This window comes from Tenrec ecaudatus, chromosome 17, assembly GCF_050624435.1.
Source record: "Tenrec ecaudatus isolate mTenEca1 chromosome 17, mTenEca1.hap1, whole genome shotgun sequence".
NCBI classification, from domain to species: Eukaryota; Metazoa; Chordata; class Mammalia; order Afrosoricida; family Tenrecidae; genus Tenrec; species Tenrec ecaudatus.
This window is the reverse complement of record NC_134546.1, coordinates 19,909,575-19,930,389: the sequence shown is the minus strand read 5'-3', so window position 1 is coordinate 19,930,389 and position 20,815 is coordinate 19,909,575. Positions and strand designations below refer to the sequence as shown.

Genomic DNA, 20,815 nt, shown 5'->3' with positions numbered 1-20,815 from the left:
TCATCCCCTTTGGTGGGGGTGGGCTATATAGCCAACCTTGTGATGGGTTCCCCCTACCCCATCCCCATCCCCGACCATCCCCCAACCTTCATGATTTCGCCACTCCCAATGCTGTTCCTGAGGGGTTTATCTGTCCTGAATTCCATGAGAGCAATTTTATCTATATCTTATCTGAACACACCAATGTGGGTTTTCTGGTCTAGCCAGATTTGTAAGGTAGAACTGGGTCAAGGTAGTGGGGGGTCGGGGGGAGGAAGCATTCAGGAACCAGAGGAATGATGTGTGCATCCTGGTTGACTCGTCTTCCTTATAGCCCTTCTGTTGCTGGGGGGTGGGAGGATGGTGAATGTCCATTTGGGTCTCTACTCCAACCCCCCTCAGTGTGTGGATTCCTTTGATTCAACAATTCCATTCCGAGGTAAAACCCCGACAGAAAGACACGACCATACTCACCAAACGACACATACAAGCATTTCCATAGTTCCACTACCAACAGTAGCCCCAACTGGAAGCACCCCAAACATCTGTCAAGAGTAGAGGAGATAAGTGAACTGTGTTACAGTCATATGCTGGAATGGAGCTCTTACAGCCAAGGGAATGAAAAGCTTCAGCCACAATCTACATTTGAAAAGTAAAGTCCATGAACGTCTGGTGTGGGAAGACAGTATTGTGGGTTCTCCTGGTTGTGGGTAGAGGACTAATCCAGTTGACCCCTGAACTGAATGCATTTGACCTGCGTGGGCACTTTCACGTGGCATGTTTTCCTGCTAACCACTGTGGTGAGCTCCAGTGCCCACTTAGCACACCGACACTCATCATCTCTCCAGTTAAGAGGGGGGAGGGGGGAGGTGCTCGCAGTTATGGAGAGAACGGCTCACTGGGAGATGATTCGGGTCACCCAGCCTTTGAAGCGATGCCTGCAGCATGTGGCTTAGCGGCAGGAGACCCGTGCCCAAACAGTTCAAACCCAGGTTGGCCAATGGCCAGCTGGCACGTACATGTGGATTAGCCTGTGAAGCAGGTCAGCGCTCCTAACCCTTGCTTTGTTCCAGGGTCAAGCAGTCCTTGGGAAGGACAGGGAAAGGGCCTCTGGCGGCGTTGTGCGTCTTGATCTGGGCACTGGGGATGATCACTTGATCAGCGTTCATTCACAGGTCCCTTAGGATTTGTGCTTGCTTCAGTACGCATGCCAGCAACAATAAAATGCTTCTGGTACAATAAAATGTTTATGGTACTTTAGAAAGGAAAAAACACAAGACAACACTGTGTCAGGGCTTCCTCTCCAAAGATCATGATGTCATTGGTTACTTGGTCTTGGTCTCTTTTAGAAGCTCCCAGGTCATTGTCATGTGCACGGTCTCCGAGCCACTGCCTTCGACCTGTTCTGTCCATGGGCTACCTCAGTCTCCTGCTGCGGTTCTCAACCTGTGGGTCATGACCCCTTTGGGGGTCAAACGACCCTTTAATGCCAGATTCATAACAGTAGAAAAAAATACAGTTATGAAGTAGCAACGAAAATAATTTTATGTTTGGGGGAGGCGGTCACCACAACATGAGGCGCTGTATTAAAGGATTGAGGCATTAGGAAGGTTGAGAACCACTGGTCTACTGTCTGGGTCAATGCAACTCTGCCGAGTCCTGGCCCTGCTTTCTACCAGAGGACACCAGACCCTGGAGCGGGCCATCCTGCCTGGTCAGGTGCAGGGTCCATGGAAAGGAGGAAGACCCAACTGTGACAGTGGGGTTTCCCCACAGAACGATTGGTGTATTCCTAACTGGCCCCAGTGTGGGACCCGATGGGCTTCTGGAGAAGTAAAAACCATGGCTTTTCTTAGTGTCACAGCAGAAATGGCGCCTTGTGTCCTCGCTCGGGGTGGGGATTTGGATCACCATTCTTACATGGAAGTGAACGCGCTTCTTACGAAGCACAGCCTGCTGTGCTGACCTTCTGCGCTGGGAGGCAGTGCGCATTCTTCATGCAGAGCAGAGGCTGAGCTCGAGATGAGCTCCGATGTCCTCACTGCGCTCCGATGTCCTCACTGCCCTCATTGGCAGTACCTGAAGGTCAAGGGTGGACGGGCTCAGGACTCGAAGAGAGGCAGATATTAAGATGAATGGAGGCTGGATGTTTTAGGCAGGGTCCGTGAGAAGGTGGGACAGGGAGGACCCACTCTTCCTGCTGCTTGCTGCCTGTTCGAGGGCAGGCTGGCTTGTTGAAGCCTCATGCCAGGAGAGGCTGCAGCAGCTCCAGGCTATCCTCAGAGGATCCATGCATGGAAAACATTGAGCAGAACCTCTCTAAGCCGGTTCTCCCAGGAGTATTTCAAGCAGACCTTTCATCTATGTGGAAAACCTAAATAGATCAAGTAAGGAAACCCCAGTTTCTTAAGACTGATCAGCCAAGTGTATTAAGGATAACACAGCAGCCAATACGCTTTCAACGTTTCCCTGAACGTGACCAGCCCCGTGCACTTGGAGAAGTCGGTAAATAGGAGCATCACCATGGAAGAACACTGGAATTCTATGTCTGCCATCAGTCACCCAGGAGGGAAGCAAGGAGATGGAGGTTCTAGTTCAACCCTTCTACAAACCGGCTGCGGACTTTGAACTGGGTCTGTCTCTCTCTCTCTCTCTGGGTCTCAGTTTCCTCATCAGCAAACCCAAGAGGCCAGACTCAGGGGTCTACCCTGCTCTGATGAGCTCTGACCTTGCGGTCGGTGAGTCCGAAGTCAGGTCTCGCCTCGCCCCAAGGCTGCCGGGCTCTGTGCTGGCACCACAGCTCTGCGGGTTCAAGCTTTCCTGCTCAAGGGAACGAGAGCCCTCCTCCAGCTGGGAAGACTCTCCCCGTTTAGGAGATAAACGTGTTCACCTTTTTCTCTCTTCAGCTGGAACCAGTGGGCAACAAGGCAACCTCCAACAACTTCACCTACAGCCGAACCAAACTGAAGTGCCCCTCTCCTGTGAGTAACAGCCCCACCTACTGAGCTTGTCTCTCAATGGGGGGTGAAGGTGGGGTGTTCTATGTGGACACACAGAGGGGTCCTCTGGGAGATATTTTAAAAATCATTTTATCGGGGGCTCATACAACTCTTATCACAATCCATACATACAGATTGTATGTCAAGCACATTTGTACCTTTGTTGCCCAAAGCATTCTCAAAACATTTGCTTTCTACTTAAGTGCTTGCTATCAGCTCCTCATTTCCCCCTCCCTTTTTGCTGTCCCCTCCCTCATGGACCCTTGATAATTTATAAATTATTATTATTTTGTCATATCTTACACTGTCCAATGTCTCCCTTCACCCACTTTCCTGTTGTCCGTCCCCCAGGGAGGAGGTTATATATAGATCCTTATAACCGGTTCCCACTTTCTACCCCACCTTCCCTCCACCCTCCCGGTATCACCCTCTCAACACTGGTCCTGAAGGGATCATCCGCCCTGCATTCCCTGTATTTCTGGTTCCTATCTGTACCAGAGTACATCTTCTGGTCTAGCCAGATTTGTAAGGTAGAATTGGGATCATGATAGTGCAGGAGGAGGCATTTAAGAAGTAGAGGAAAGTTGTATGTTTCATCGTTTCTACACTGCACCCTGACTGACTCATCTTCTCCCCACGACCATAAGGGGATGTCCAGTTGCCTACAGATGGGCTTTGGGTCCCCACTCTACACTCCCCCTCATTCACAATGATACAATTTTTTTTTTGTTCTTTGGTGCCTGATATCTGATCCCTTCGACACCTCCTGGCCACACAGGTTGCTGTGCTTGGGCATCTTGTTTCTTGACCACCATTCTCAAATCTCACTTCGCTTCCATGCCACTGAAGCACCACACCTTCTCGGGGTGTAGGCAGCTGAAGGGGTGAGAGGGAACGACAACAGCTCTGATGAAAATGAGAGGATTCCTCTTGGAGAAGTTGACTGACAAGTGCCGATCCAATACCTTGAGTCACCATCACTTAAGGATCTGACAGATTCTGTCTTGAAAAAGGTGTAGGGCAGCTATTTCCCATGCCAGGCAGTACGAGGAGCTAAGAATGAGAAGGCAAAGATAAATAAGACAGCGCGTATATTCTCAGAGCTCATGATCCTCTTGCTCACCCTTGTCAGAGCATGGACAACCCTTACCTGGATCACTGACATGGTCCCTGACTTGTCTTCCCAACTTTCCTCCTCCGTCCCTTCTCCATCCATCCCTCACTTGCTGCTAAAAAGTAACCCCAGGCTTGTCCCAGCTGTTCAGAATCCTTCCTTGATCCCTTACTCCCTCTTCAATAGCGGCCAGAGGGAAGGCTCACCTCCTCCTATTGCCTTTCACACTCTGTGCTCCCGGCAAATCAACCAACTTTGCAGCCAAGCCCCACAGTTGCCTCTATCTGTGCTATGACTACTGCCAGTTTCTCCTCTGGCAGTAGTCAATGCTCCCAACTCCGCCTATGTTCATGTTCTCCCAGGCTCAGACGTTTCCCTCTCTGAGATCTACTTTATCATCAATTAATTTCCCCATCCCCCAGACACTCACCTGTGCTGTTTGCTCCTTTCTGTTGGTACTTCTCATGAGACCCTGTCATTCTTCTTGCTGGTGTGATGGTTTCGGTACCTGTCTTCTCTGCCTACTGGACAATGAGAGAAGATGTCCCTCCTGAGACCTCAGATACCGGTCACCACTGGGAGCACCAGGCTCAACAGAGCAGGCACTTGACGAATGTCCAATCAGAGTGAGGAAAACACAGAGGTGGGAGGAAGAAAAGAATCCAGGGAGGAAGGTCCATGTGCCTCCTCCCCCAGCCCTTCTCACGTTGGTGTCCTTTAATCGACTCCAGAAACAGCTGTCCACCCATGTCTACCTTCCTGATTTCCTGAGCACTCCTGGGATGAGAGTTGTTTTCCAAGAGTAGCTGAGAGGAAAGCCCAGGTTGCTCTATCTGCCTGCCCAGCCTTCTCTTCCAAGGGTTGCTCATCAGTCCCCCATTATGGAGCGCAACCTTTCAAACTGGGACACTTAGAAAGGGAGATGCTGGCAAGGAAACACAAGAAGGAGGCTGCCTCCTTGGGAGACCCATTCTCGCAGTGTACTTAGGGAGCCTTACATTCAGGAATGCAAGAAGCTCTACCTGTAATTGAGTTGAGAGTGGAAATGCCCCTGTGGGTTTCCAAGACCAGATCACCTGACCAGAGTAGAAAGCCTCATCTCTCTCTGGTAGAGTGGCTGGTGGTTTTGAACTGCTAACCTGGGGTTAGCAGCCCCACATGGATGTGCTCTCAAGGGGGCCCAAAGACGCTTCAGGTGGGCAACAGATGGGTCTCAGGGCCCTTGATCTCTGACTTGACCTCTGTTCCTCCCCAGGAACGTCCCTACTTATACACCCTGAGGAACAGCCAGCTGCTTCCAGAGGAAGCCAAAGAACCCAGCACTGTGCTCCAATGGGCGGTGCCAGTGGCAGCGGGACTGGGCCTTCTGGTTGGAGCCGGCGTGCTGATAGCCTGGAGAGCGATGAGAGGTTGACCCCATGGAGCCTGAACCCCCACCCACTCTCAGTCGCCAGCTCTGCTACCTCAGCCACCCCTGGCCACCATGGAAATGGCTTCCTTCAATAGATAGGAGTTATGGGAAGCCAAAGGGGACCCTCATGACTCCCTGGGGGTTGGGAACAGTATTTCTGAAACTGGCAAGTTTAAATAAAGGCTAACGGCCATTCTGTTCTTGAACTAGCCTCCTTGAAGCGCTTGCTTTCCATTTGTTGTGTAACTCAGGTGTGGGCGCTGGATGCCTTTCGTGTCCTGGCACGGCCACTCAGCCACTCGGAGCAGGGCCCACGTCAGTTCCATGAGGAGCTGTGCTCAGTTACCAAGGCCACTCTTGTAAAGGGAGGACATACTCTGGTCACCAGGTGGGGACTGGAAGCTTGGGGCTGGCTGGTCACCTTTCAATTCAATCCAACAAATATGTCCTAGGAAGCGACTGTTTCCCACCCAGAACAGTGAGGGGCTTTGTGCTACATCGGAGGCTGAGCCGGCCATGACCTGCTGGGAGACATAAACACCTTCCAGACACAAGCAGCCAGGAGACACTGCACCATTAAGTCCCGGCCTTTGGTAGTTAAGGTACCCCATGGCTTCCAAGGCTGGGAGGGGCTCCCTGGGGAAGATTCCTGAGGGAGAGCCCTTTTGAAATGGCATTTTAAAGAAATGACAAGATTGGTCATGAATGCCTCACGTGTGCTGGTTTTCTCCAGGTGCTAAGCCGAGGGAAGACTTCCTGATTCTGCCCAGCCAGGGTTCTGGGAGAAAGCCAGGGAGTCAGGGGCGTCATTCAGACTGTCATTGATTGAGCCCCTGCAGGAGCAAGGCCAGACGCTGGGTGGGAGCCTGACTCAGAGAGCCCTTTAGTTCCCCGTAGAAAGCGAAGGGGCAGGACCTTCTCATCTGCATCGCAAGGGTCTCCCGGGTCCCCAAGCCTGTGACACGTGTCAAAGAACCCGTGTCAGAACTCCAGGTGGTGGCATGTGCAGGCACGATGATTCCAACTCACGGTGCTTCTATGTGACAGAGTAGAGCTGCCCCAGAGGATTCCCAGCCTGCCATCTTGACAGGAGCATATGCCAGGCCCTTCTACTATGGAGTTGCTGGTGGGTTCGAACTGCCAGCCCCTGGACTAGCTGCCAAGCACTTAACCATGGTGCCAGAATCCCATCTCAGCCTTTAAATAATGCGGCCTTTGAAGCAAGCCCCTTCTTCAACCTGAGCCCTAGTTTCTCAGGTTCCTTGTCTGTAAAACGATACTCATATGACCCAGTCTCTCTGTTGCATAGCACTGTGTATATGAATGCGAAGCTGCACAGAGACATGCTGTGTAGCCTGGTGAACTGCAACATGACGCTCCCCTGTGAGAAGTCAGGCTCATTCCTGGATGCTGGGGGAAGAGGAACCGGCCAGGCCAAGGGGGGAGTTGGGAACTGGAGCCACAGCGTGTGGCCTGATTATCAGTCTATCATTCGGGTTCATCTGCTTATCTCCTTTGGAAAAACAGAATAGAGGATCCCGAGAGACTCTGTACAGCCCCACTGTTCTTCTGAGCTTCTATATTCACACAAAGGAGCATCCTACCCACGCCCATCTCTTCCTACAATCTGAAGAATGTGTTGATTGACTCATAGATACACCAAAGGACCTCCACCTCCACCCCACCCCCACTGGTCCCCCTGGCTTAGGATCATAGGACTACGGACAACCCCCCCCCCCCAATTCCAAGAGTCCAATCTTTGGTTTCTTTTTCGATCCTTCCAGCTTCCATTGCTTTGGTGAATTCATTGTCACTCAGGAGTCCCTGGGTGGTGGCAATGGCCAGCACTCAGCTACCAACCAAGAGGTCAGCGGTTTGAGTCCTTTAATAAAGGCCATGCCTGACTTTTGAAACACTGGCCACTGAACACTCTGTGACCCCAGTTCTCATCAGACTCGCATGGGGTCTCAAGGGGTCATCCTCAACAACAGTCGGTCACCCTCACTCGGGCTGGGGGTTCCAGTCGACACCACCCGAGTCATCCTGGAGCGCCTGGCTGGGAAATGATCAGACACGGTCCCTGGCTGGAACCAAGGGACACTTGACAGAAACCAATACAAATGTTCTCCACGGGAATACAACCACAAACCAGGCTCCAAATGCCTGCCAGACGTATGCCCAAGAGCTGACATTTAACAATCCATGCGCCGCAGATGCTTGAGCCTAGTGCTATCTACAGATACTGGGCACGGGCTGTGGCCATGACCTCCAGGAATGTTTGTGCACTCTGCTTAGGATTGAGTTCCAGACCAGCCCCTGTGAGTGACCACCACAGCCCCAGAATGCCGCCTCCCTGTGCTCCTCTCCACACAGGCACTTGGACTTGACAAAGAGAGATTCGTGTGGGTAGTTCTTGGTCAGAGAATCCGCCTAAAGGACGCGGCACTATGAAGGAGCGAGCTGTGGAAGGCAAGTTTGGTTAGCAGCCGAAAGGAGCGGGTGGCAGGGATTGGGAAAGCTGCATGGACCTGGAGTGGAGAGAGGGAAGACCTCGCAGTCACACGGACAGCAAGCAAGCCTGGGGGGCGGCTGAGCACAGCCCACTGTCACCGTGGCAAGGGCAGGGCTTGGGAGTGATTGTTCTCTCCCGGTGGTGGAAATATTGGGCCACACTTTACCCAGAAATGCAAATGCTATTTCAAATAGCCAGGGTGACGAAAGACGGTCCTAATAGAAGCTGACCATGGTGGTGTGCTTACTCTGTGACAGGCACGGTGGTGCAGTCATTAAGTGCCTGGCACGGTGGTGCAGTCATTAAGTGCCACACACCCTGATTGTGATTCCCTTTCTGCAGCGAAGTAGTCACGGACCCCAAGTTTTACTCTGATAATTTAGTGCGACAGGTACCAAAATGAACACTCATGTTCAGGATGGAGGAAGAACATGCCCCACCCTCCCCCCATGCAGCAGAAAGTAAATTAACTAAAGCCAGCACACCAGAAGTAAACGATGCCAGCAGTAACTCGGACCAGATTGCAAATAAAGGTGGTGTAAAATAAGAGCCCAGGAACAGCAGCCTTACAAGCACCTGTGCTGCCAGCCAGCCTGACGCAGCGGTCTCTAATTAGCAGGTTATCATTCCCCCAGAGTAACTACAGGTACCAAGGTTTACTGTAGTAGAGCTCCCGAATTTGTGGAGTTACGAAGCAAAAAACACCTCACCGCCACGCAGTCCATTCTGACTCATCGTGAGCCTATAAGGCAGAGCAGAACTGGCCCTGGGAGTTGGCGAGACCGTAACTCTTTACGGGACCAGAAAGCCTTGTTTCTCCCCCAGAGCGGCTGGTAATTTAGAACCACTGACCTTGAGGTGCTTTAGCAGCCTAACTGGTAACCATTATGCCACCGGGGGCCCAGGTGGAGCTCAGCGGTTTATATACATTTTAATTGGGGAAAACATGAGGACATCAAGAGTAGGCACAACAAACAGCAGTTAGACCTCCGAAATGTTAGATGACAGTAATTCTGAAATACAACACTAGATACAGAGACCGATGAAACAGAATAGAGAACCCAGAGATAAATGCATCTACCTACCGATAACTGATCTCCAGCACAGGGCTAAAACACATTCAAGAGAGAAGAGAGAGTCTCTTCAACAAATGGTCCTGGCAAAAATCGGATTCCACTTGCAGAAGAATGAAACAGGACCCATGTTTTGGAGCATGTACAAAAATGAACTTTAATTGGATTAAAGAGCTCAATGTAAATCCTAAACTATAAAGTTCATCAATAAGAAAATAGGAACACACTTAAGGGTCCTAAGACACGGTGTGACAACACTACCAAACATAAGGGAAGAAAACACACACACACAGCAGACGACACAAGATATGACTGGGACCATCTGAAAATGAGACAGTGATGTGCATCCAGAGATTTCGTCAAAAGAGTGAAAAGAGAACCCATAGACTGGGGGTGGGGATTGTCAATGACACATCAGACAAGGGACCAATCTCTAAGACCTATGGAAAACTGCAACCCTTCAACAAGAGAAAGTTGAATAATTAAAATGTAGGCAAAGGACATGAATAGATAGTTCACCAAAGAAGACCTTCAGGCAGTCAACAACTATATTAAGAAATGCTCATGATCACTAGGCATCTGAGAGATGTGAATGAAAACAGCAAGGAGATACCACTGGCATTGTCAACAAAGTTTTTAAAAAACAGAAAACAATGCTGGAGACGTGGCATAGATCGGAACCCGACTAGCAGTCTCACACTACTGGTGAGACTGTGAAAATGTGCAACTGCTGTGGAGAGCAGCACGGCCCTGCCTCAAACCACCGGGAACAGAAATTCCGTAGGACCAGCAATATCTCTGCCAGGTCTCTATCCTAAAGAAGTGTGAGCCAGAGCACGGACAGCGAGGGGCACATGTTCACCGCAGTACTGAGGACTTCCTTGCTCTGCCCCTCCTTGTTTCCTCCCATAGGCCTGCTGGCCCTTCCCTGCGGACTCCCGAGCACTGGAGCCTTGTTCTATCTTGGACAAGAGTCTAAACACTGTTTCTGCAATCCTTAGCATTAAGCCCCATTCTTGGGTGACAGACCCACCCCCTCCTTTTCTGGTCCATGGTCAGATAGGGGTTCTGGACTGTGGACCTGGTCCGCCTCCTCCCTGCCTGGACTTCGGAGCCTGTCCTGGCCCTTGCCCGCCAGGCCACACACTCTGCAGGCATCTCCCTGCACCAGCCCTCTCCGGACATGACCTCTGCTCACTGGTTCCCTGTGCCTGGGTCCGTCCCATCCAGAGGCAGTCCTGCCTCTCCCCTGGGTGCACCGTGTCCTGTCCCCACACGCATGCCAACTCAGCTCTCTGAGCACTTCGTTGGTTCATTTGCAGATGTTTTTCCAAAATGTCACATTTTTAGTAATAAAACCAGCAGTGACAAATTGCTAGCAATAAATCTGTCAGGGCTTGGAAGGAGTGTTCCCTCTGAAATCCCTGCTGTACTGAGGCTGAGTGGCCAAGAGAGACAGCCAAGCCAGGGCCTGCAGGGTGGCTTAAAGGGCCCAGGCTTAGGGTGGATGATTTGCCTTCTCATCTAGGTCTATGACCTTGACAAGTCCTTTAACCTCTTTGAGCTTCAACTTTCCTTTCCAAAAAGTGAGCTGAATGCCTGGGCTGGCTACCTTAAAGGGGCAATATGTAATAAAGTGTTAGGGGCTCTTTGAAAGTGTACGTTGCCATGACAGTGTAAGCCGGTTCGTATCAGTGCTTTGTGTTTGACTACACCCTGTAGTTCTCCTGTTGAACTGGGAGCTGGTTTGAGTGCATAGACCCACTTAGCCTGCGGATTCGGCACAGTAGCATGGCCACAGACCACATGGAGTTAACCATTTGGTTTGGTTCTGAGCTGCTCGCACTTACAGAAAGAAACACTGTGCCCAGGGTAGGCCATGTCTCACTTCCAACAGAACAAGTCCTCCCCCGACCAGGTAACAGCCCTAGACCCCATGCTGAGCCTGGAGTGGAAGAGGGCATTTAGGGCAGCGTGAAGGAGACAGAGCATGGCAACACTGGCTCTGGAATCCGAAACTAGCTGTGAGACCTCAGACCTAGGACTCTCTGACTCTTAGACTTAAAAAAAAAAAGAAGCCAATGAGACCGCCTTTATTGGACTGATGTGAAAGCACTGTAAGAACTATCAAAGCACAAATGCCAATTGGAAGCGATGGGACTGGTGATTATGGAGCTGGTGGAGATGATGGAGGTGGTGGAGATGATGGAGGTGGGGGAATGATGGTGGTGGTGGTGATGATAGATAAGGTGAAGGTGGTGGAGCTGGTGGAGATGATAGAGGTGGTAGCGGTGGTGCTGGGGCAGCCATATTGGTTGAGTCAGTTGTGGTAGTAGCAACATTTTGATGGAGATGGAGGTGATGGTCTTTTTAAATGGTGGAAATGAGATGCCCAGGGAGAATCATTGAGTTCTGTCCAAAAGAGCCCACGCCACAACAGAGACCCCTAACAAAGCAGTCTTTGATCTCACCTGCCCATGGAATCCTATTGACTTGACTGGTAGGGAGGCTTCTATCTTAAAGGAAACTCCCTGGAGGCTGCAGCGCACAAACCTCTCTGCCCTGAGATGATGCTAAGGTTCCAGCAGAGGGAGCATAGGACACACGCTGGTTTTCTTTCTGTGTCCTCCCGGGGCCCTGAGCAGCACAGCTCAGCAGGCTCCAGATAAGGCTGTGAACCAAACTGGTCTGGAGTTTCACCTGCAATCCTCTACTTTCTGGTGACGCAGCCTCGAGCCTTTTGTAGTAATCCTCCCAGGGGAGGCCCAGGTGGGTTGCAGTGTTTCTGATTGCTGACAGATGCCAGTTCCGACCAGTCTGACCATCCTAGGAAAGATAGAGCCTGGCTTCTCCAAGAGTGGCCTGTAGGGTGGCCATCACCTGGAAGCTTGTGTGAAATGCAGCCTCAGATCGCACTTGAACTGCATTGAGTGTATTTTAGCAAGACCCTCGGGAGATGAGTATGCACGTGAAAATTTAAACGACCATGCAACTCCCCTCGGATGCAGTAATTTCGCTCCTAGGTAGCATATACACAGAAGAGCTGGAAGTAGGAATGCATCAGACACTTGTGCATCGATGTGGATGTAGCACTGTTCACAGCAGCCACAAGGTGTCCAGCCACACATGCATGGTGCACAACACGACTAAAATGCGCTGTACACAGAGTAATATTGCTCAGCCATATGAGAAATTAAACAAAGCTAAACCTTGAAAACATTATGCTGAGTGATTGGCACATGTATAGACATCCAAGTTTAGTCATAGTTACAAAGGGGAAACCAAGGTTTATTCATAGCTACAAAGGAGAAAGAGGTATTCATTGCTTAGGGGACACTGAATTTCAGTTAAAAGGATGCTGGGAAATTCAGAAACAACATGATAAATATAACTAACTTCACTAACTTGTTCATGAAAAAATGTTGAAAAGGTAAAGAAGTTTACCACTAGAAAAAGTTAAAATAAAGAAATTGTTTTGAGCATATGAGATACTAATATAGTATGCCATACCTGGACTCAAAGATCCATCTTGGCCTCTCGTGTTCTTTCTCATAGTTTTCAATTAAATGTCTCTCTGTGCTCATTCCAAGATATCTATTCCATTCCTACCGTGCCCCGAGCACTGTGCTAGACACTGCAGATCTGGCAGGAAGCCACCTGGTCTCCGTCCAGGCCATCACAGGGCTTACAGCGATGGCTTCAAATGGAATGGAAAGCCAGGTTGTGGTCTTTGCTAGACGTCTGGGGCAGGCACTTCCCCAGCTGCATCAGGAGCTTCTCCAAGCACCAGACACGCTCTGTGACATGATCTCTGTAGATACCTGCCCGCTTTGCAACAGTAGTGCACAGTGAGTGGCTAAGACGGCTGGTGCTGGAGTCTCACAGAGCTGAGTTCAAATCCACCATTTCAATGGAATGCAGTCGTTGTGGGGAATTGAGCAAGCTACTTATGCCGAGCCTCGTGTTCCTTGATTACAAATGGAGACAATCGCTATTCCTCCTCCTGGTCTATTGTGCAGTTCGAGGGGCAACGGAACAAGCATGCAAGAAACATGAGCGGTTGTAAGGGTTAAACATTATCACTGCATAGGCAACGCATGTGCCCCAGGGAGGCAACTCCTCGGGTCGAGCTGGCAGGCTCACTGGGGCCACAGCTGGCTCCTAGGTCTACAGCCTGAGGAGCCCAGTCATGCCTGGATTCAAGACCTGCTGCCCCGTGTGTGCTGTATGTAGCACAGAGTACCAGGGCAGGTCTCGAGTCTCCGTAAGACTGGGTCTCAGAGTCAGAGAATTTGAGACCCAGTTCAAGACTGGTCCCTGGGTGGCCTGACTTCCTTGGTTGGTGGTACGATGGGGTGATATAAAAATGGCATGGGGGAGGCATCTGGTCACCTTTGACTTCACGTGGGCAAAGAGAATCACCATCAGCTTCAGCCGAAGGCTGAGTCCTCTGAAGCCGTCACACGCATTCTCCGACTTCTTGCCAATTCTGACACCAGCTGTCTCCCCACAGCACTCTCTACAGTTCTGCCGAACAGAACTCACAGACCAGACTCACCATTGTGGGATTTAGTAGAGACAAAACGGGTTATAGCCATTAAGGAACCTCAGAATTCGGCTCTTCAATAAGAACAACTATACCCACAGGCCAGCCTCTCTTCGGCTCTTGGCCTCCGCAGACTCTTGGTCCAGCGACTGTCCTGCTTGGGCAAGTATTACCAAGCGCTGTAGCTCTGCCAGTCCATGCCCAGAACCATTTCACCCTACCAGTAAGCCTAGGCCTGAAGGTGCTCAGCTCTCTCACTCTGTGGATAGGCGTCAGGTGGCATCCCACTCCACCAGGAAGTCTCTGGCCCCAAAGCACTAAGCTCTTTCACTGTGGACAGTGCATCTGGCTTGTTCCATGGGTCAGGGAATCCATCCTGCTGTTTTGCACCCAGTTCCTAGTTCTGATGCCACCATTTCTCAGCCAGTCACCACTTCTTGCCATCTTGTGCCATCTGTGGTGTTACAGTTCTGTCTCCTGAGTCTAGGAGGTTCTCAGCCCAGAAACCCCGAGTCCAAAGGACTCTTCTTGGCTGTAGTCAAGTCCCCACTTACCAATTTGGAAGTGGCAAAATTTACCAATCTCCTCCTTAGGATTCCATACATCTTATTTGGGATCATCTATTCAGCAGCATTTACCTAGGGAAGGGGTTTCTGTTACTGAGGAAAGGACTGGTGTCACTGAGGAAAGGATGGGCAGCAGAAGCAGCTAACAAGCAATGAGCTAGCCCAATAGGCTTTTAGAAGGAAAGGGGCCTGAGTCTAATGGGCAGGCAGGCAGGCAGTGGGGGCGGGGGCGGGCAGGGAACTGAAGTGAAATTGAATGCAAAAGCGTTGGCTCTTGGCCTGAGCTGCGCAGTTCAGGAAACAAGTGTAATTAAAATACCGTGCCCGCAGTAGGTTCCAAGACCTCTAACTGCTGACACCGAAAACACTGGACTACAACTTGAGGTGGAAGGGAAGGCACTTCTTAAGTAAAAATTGTAGAGTATAACAGAGACCATTTTGTGGAATTACGAAATCTCAACATCTAAGGGGCTCCGGTGGCACTGTAGGTTAGGCATTGGGCCGCTGTCAGGTCAGTGGTTCAAACCCACTCGCTTCTCTGCAGGAGAAAGATGAGGTTATCTGTCCTATCAAGAGAAGTGGATTCAATGGTGGCAATGGGTTTGGATCATATTATAGGGAAGCCCTGGTGGTGCAATTGTTAAAGCAATCAGCTGATAAGAAAAAGAGATGGTTTGAAACCACCAGCTACTCTGTGGCAGTTTCTTCCTGAGATAAAGTATATTGTGTCAACCTGGCTGATAAACACATGTGGGGTTAATTGAAGAGCGGAGGGATAAATAGCTCAGTGAGCTTCGCCTTTCTAGTTCTCGGGTCTCTTGCTTTGTGATGGTCAGACCAGGGTGCTGCTGCCTTAGCCAGTTCCCTGCTTGAGCTGGCAAGGTTCACTTCCTGTAACACATCCCCAAGGAAAAGCCATGGACCTAACTCAATGCAGCCCTGGGTGCTGGAGCAGCCGTGTGGAGACCCCTGCCAGCACTGAGATACTTACATGTTCACTGACTTGGCTTTCCCCCTGCAGTCGGTCTCATTGCGTGTGTTTTGTTAGATGGAGGAGGACTTTGTGTATTGGTGTCAGACATATGGGCTAATGTTGGATTTGTGGGCTTGGGCAGCACTGGGTTGGGACGTTTTCTTGATGTGCACTTTATATAAAACTCTCTCTTATACATATGAGTTTCTATGGTTTTGTTTCTCTAAAATATCCAGACTAACACACTTCCCTAAAGATTTATGGCCTTGGAAACGCTCTTGAACAGTTCTAGTCTGTCTGATAGAGCTACTCTGAGTTAGGATCAGCTGGTTAACATTGAGTTTCGTTTTTATTGTGTTGTTGGAGTTCCTGGGTAATAGAAACAATTAAGTACCCAGGAGCTACCTGAAAGGCTGGGGAATTAATTTCAGTCAGACATACCTCAGAAGAAAGCCCTGGCGATCTACTTTCAAAAGACCAGGAATGGAAAACTTGATGGAGCAAGCGAGCCCAATTCTACTCAAACATACATCGATGGGCTTAGGAGGAGTCAGAACTGGTTTTGTTTTTTGGATTAATATGCAATAGGTCCAATACAGAAAGGGAAAAAAAGGCATCATGCCTAGCCCAAAGGACTTCAAGGTCTCACATGAGAGCCAGATGCCTTAAGGTAATTTCATTACAGAGCATATGTTAAGTCCAACCATTGTTCAACTCTGTTATCTTCTATACTTAGCATACAGTGAGAAGATGCCGTAGATGAAACTGAATTGTTCATCTGTGGCTAATGCTCCATCTTCCTCCTCCTGCTCTTTCTTCCTCCGTCTTCTCCTTTCTTTCTCCCTGTCCCCCACCCCACCCCATCTCCCTCCTTTTGCTCCTCCTCTAGGATGATGTAGCGCTGCTACACGCAAGGCCAGCAGTTCGAAACCACTAGTCACTCCAAGGGAGGAAGACGGGGCTTTTTATTTCAATGAAGAGTTTCCATCTCAGACACTCGCAGGGGAAGTTCTACCCTATCCTATAGGGTTGTTGAGTAGGCATCGACGTGATGGCAGTAAGTTTGGTTTTTGGTTTTGGAGAATTACCCTACTTCAAAGACACCTCTAAAGAGCCCTGGTAGCATAGCAATTTAAACACTGGGCTGGCTAGCTATAAAGTCTGAAGTACAAACCCAGCAGCAGCTCCTTGGGAGAAAGATGAGGCTTTCTGTGTCTATAAAGATTAACCACTTCAGAAACCACCAGGTGTAGTTCTAGGGTCATTGTAAGTGTGAATCGACTCAATGGCAGTTAGGTTTTGGGTAAGAGACCTCCTTTGTTCTCTCCTCCCATTTTCTTTTCCCATTTCTTCCAGAAACCCCCATGTGCCTTCTTTGTAGCAGTCAACATGGCAAAAGCAGTTGGCAAGCTTAAAGTTCTGAAAAGTCTGTTGTGAGCCAGAAGCACATACACACATCGCTTGGTCCTTACAACACTTAGGCGTATTTATAGATTAACACGTGACTCTTCCTTCTATATACGCTTGAGTTCACATGCATCCTTGGGGCCAGCCCATCATCTTTCACAGGCGCTGGGGCCCTGGGATACCTCCAGCCTCACTGGGAAGATTCAACACAGATGTGAAGCTCTGACGTGCCAGGCAGCCTCCAGGTCAACCTCCTACCTGGATGCCAGCTTGCAGGTCATCGAGACTTCCCATGCCTGAGGCAGGTTCTGAACACGGCTCTCACTCAAGCGAGCAGCTGTGTGATCCATTGGACTGTGTGGCAGGACATTCAGAGATCCATTTCTGCAGCAGGGTCTAGAGCACGGGGCGGTGGCACCAAGTGGATAGCCAGTCACGCTGGCTCCGCTCAGCAGGCAACAGGAACCAGACTCCTTTTCCAGGACAGTGTTGTGGAGGATGCCTGGTCCCAACCTCCCCTGTCATTGTGATGGGGATTGTGTGACCCACACGCTGTCCCTGGAGGGCTGAACTTGATCACTAGGATACAATATCTGATGCACATTCTCCTCTTACTGGAGAGGACAGGAAGAAAATGGGCTTTGACTTTTCCAGTGAGAGAAATATAGACACTCTCCTCAAGGGCCGTTTATAGCCACGCTGATTAGACTTAAGCTGTTATGCCTCCACTCCCCGGCACCTGGCTTTCAAAATATAGAGGGGTTCCAGGGAGCAGGGAGTGTGTGAGCAGGGAGCAGGGGAGTAACAAGAGAATCATCTTCTGATGCTTTTTCATGTAAATTAGGTGGGCGGTTTACATTTCAAATCATCAACTGTGTATTCAACAGTTTTAAGCTATTAATCAACCCCCAATCATTTACCCTCCTCTGTAATTTCTCTCCTCCCTCTTGTGAACTACCTTCTCTCTCACCCAAGTCAACCATCTAGTCCTTCGCTGACCTTGCAGTTAGCGGCCCGACGTATGTATAACCACTACGCCAACAGGGCTATCAAGCCATGGCATTTTGAATCGCCTCATATGCATGTGACATTTGGGCATTGAATAAAGAAGACTGAAGAATCATTGATATGGTTGAATTACAATGCTGGTGGAGCTTGAAGATACCACCCACTGCCCAAAGACCAAACAAATGTGTCTGGGAAGAAGTCCAACCAGAATGCTCCTTAGAAGCCATGATGTATTTTGGACATGTTGCCAGGAGAGAAGTTCCTGAAGGACAGCATACTTAACAGATGGGCAATGAAAGAGATGAAGGCACTTGACAAGATTAGTTGGCCCAGTGGCTGCTGCAATGGGCTCAAACATCAGTTGTGCAGATGGTGCAATGTTTTATTCTGTTGCACATGGAATCACCATGAGTTGGAACTGACTCAGTGGCACCCAATAACCATTTCTTTTCCGGTGGCTGAGGGTTTATTTGGTTGCTCTTGTTATAACTTTTAAAGCTGTTGGGTTCCGGTGTTGATTTTTTTTAATATGTGCATTTTATTGCTATTAATTGCCCTCTGAGTACTGCTTTCTGTGCCCTTATGGTTTGGGTATATTTGTTGTTTCTTTCAAGGAAGTTTTAAATTTCATTACTTCATTTACTCCGTAGTTTTTATGCAGGGTATTGTTCAGTTTCCATGTTTTTTTACCCTTGCTCTTTTGATTTTTAATTCTAGAGCATTGTGGTCTGAGAAAATGGTCTGTAATGTCTGGTTTAAAGTTTATTAAGGGTTGTTTTGTTGCCTAATATATGATCTCTTCTGGAGCATGTTACAACTGCACTGGAAGAGGATAGATCTTGTTTTGGGGGTGTTCTGTATGTATAAAAGATCACATTTCTTTTCCATTTTTGGTTCTTCATGAGTGGTATGTTGAAGTCTCCTAATATTGTTGCATTATTGTGCATTTCTCTCACCTCTGTAAGAATTTTGTCAATGAATTTTGAGTCATTCATTAGGTGCATAGATGTTTACGGTTGTGTCTTATTCAATAGCCCCTTAAATCATTATGTAATGCCCTTGGCTCTATGATACATTTGCCTTTTGGTCTACTTTATTGGAGAATATTGGCACTTAAGAAATTGCCAGTAGTTTGATATTTTCCATTCTTTGAAATTTAGTTTTTGTCTGTCTATATTTCTTGTAGCTTCATATTTATGAGTCCTGCTATCTAATCCAATATGCTGTCTCTGGACTAGTACATTTAATCAATTTACATTCAGTGTTACTGACATCTAATAACATATTTGCTATGATAGTCTTTGTGTGTGACATTGTCGGTTTCTTTGTTCCATGTGAATTTTGATGCCTAATTCCTTTTATTTGTGACTTTTCTTCTTTCCTGTTAGTTTACTATTTACTAGATGTATTTTTATTCTGATGAGGTTTTTCCATTTGAGGTTATCCTGTTATTTTCTTTCCAAGCTCAAGGCAGTTTGTCCTCTCTTGTGAACTATTTGCTTTGTTTTCTGTTTCTATTCTATATAAGAGTAGAGCTTGGAAGTCTCCTTAAAAAATGACTGTAATATTTCAACATATTAAGGCCTGATCCAAGGTACTGGTAGTAGGATGAGTTTAAGAAACACTTATGATCACTTTAATTCAAACTAAAGTATGAATAGCCCAGATTCTCAAAAAGGGAATTGAAGATAAAGACAATGATAACTCCAAGTTTCTAGTTTAAGCAATTGGACGAGTGGTACTGCTGTTAACTGAGAATATTCAAGTGGATTTGCAGGCTTTTCGTTATCTAGTTCCAGCCTTCATCAATAATATAGAAAAATTGTCTAGGAACCAATTTGCTTCTTTCAGTCATTGAGCTCCTTTCTTGGTTATCTCACAGGCATCTTAAACTTAACACGTCCACTCCTGAACTCTTTATTTCTCCTCAGTTACCCCTCCCAAAGTCTCCCTCATTTTACTAAATGGTGTCTTCATTCTTTCAGAGGTTTGGATTCATCTTGGACTCCTCTACCACATCCCACAACACTCCTAATTCCACTTCACTCTAATTTAAATTATGTACCACTTCTCCCTATATCCACTGTTATTTGCTATTGTAAACCACCACACCTCCCTGATCTACCAAACTCTAGTCTTACTATGCTGTTATTTGCTGTCAATTCTGACTCATGGTGACTTCAATTTTATTTTGTATGTATATGCAGAGGGAAACATGCAATTGGCCATATTAAGCATTGTACTTAAAAATATTCCCAGACATTTATAGAAATTTGACATGTGTATTTATTCTGTTAAATTAAAATCTGTAAGGCAAATAACTCTTCCTGCTTTTCATGTAAACACTATCTTTCAAGATTCTACTTAGAATATTCATATTTTTCTTGCCTTTAAGGAAGAGCATATATTTGGAGCACTTCAAATACTGTAAGAAGTGTTTTAATTTAGAGCAGTAATTATTACTAAGAAATGAATAGGACCTAATATTCAAAGAGCTAATATTCCAAAAGGATAAATTATCATGCTAGAATTCTTCAAAGAACTAAATTTAGATCTTTGTTGTACATATACATTATTTAGGCCAAGAAAAAGTTTTCAAATCTCCATTGACTAATGATAATAACATCCCTTTGATTATACTCATATAATTTTATCATGTAACATTAACAAATTGTCCATGTAAGATAACTGGCAATTGTGGGGAAAATGAGAGAAAAAAGTTATAATTCAGGCAGTAATTTGCACTTTTAAGTTTTATGAACAAATTATAAAAATTAAATGTCGAATGTATCTTATATTTTGGTTTATCCCAGAAGAGCCACATCCTGATTTTCCCTATATTGGATCATTTCCCTATAATGCTAGACCTGTATACTGCAAATTGTTGGTCACACAAATCAGTGTTTTCAAGCATCATTAAATGGTGCTTTCCTTATTGCAATAACTAAACTGTACTTTTCCCCCCTTATTAAATTATAACTTTTCTTATCAACTTGAGTAAGTTCAAACCACAACCTAGCTGAGCAGTCCAGACGACAGCAACTGAACTGAAGACTGGAAAGTAACAATAGAACTGTATATATCGCAGATGACTAGTTTCAAAGATCGATATTTTTAACTCTAACTATCATCTATAGAAGTTGTACATACAATTTTGAAAACAACTAAGCTACAGAAAGATGTATAACATTGAAAAACTGCTTCAATCTTCCATTTGGACCCTTGTC

At 47.7% G+C, this 20,815-nt stretch overlaps 1 protein-coding gene across 1 annotated transcript in view; it reads left to right on the top strand.

Moving 5' to 3' along the window:
* Positions 1 to 5,506, top strand: part of PLB1 (phospholipase B1) — a 132,026-nt gene extending 126,520 nt beyond the window's left edge. Inside the window, exons 55-56 of the mRNA XM_075536066.1 lie at positions 2,886 to 2,960; positions 5,348 to 5,506. Of these exons, the coding sequence (XP_075392181.1) occupies positions 2,886 to 2,960; positions 5,348 to 5,506 (234 nt within the window). The remainder of the gene's footprint in view (positions 1 to 2,885; positions 2,961 to 5,347) is intronic.
* The last annotated feature ends 15,309 nt before the right edge of the window (positions 5,507 to 20,815 follow it).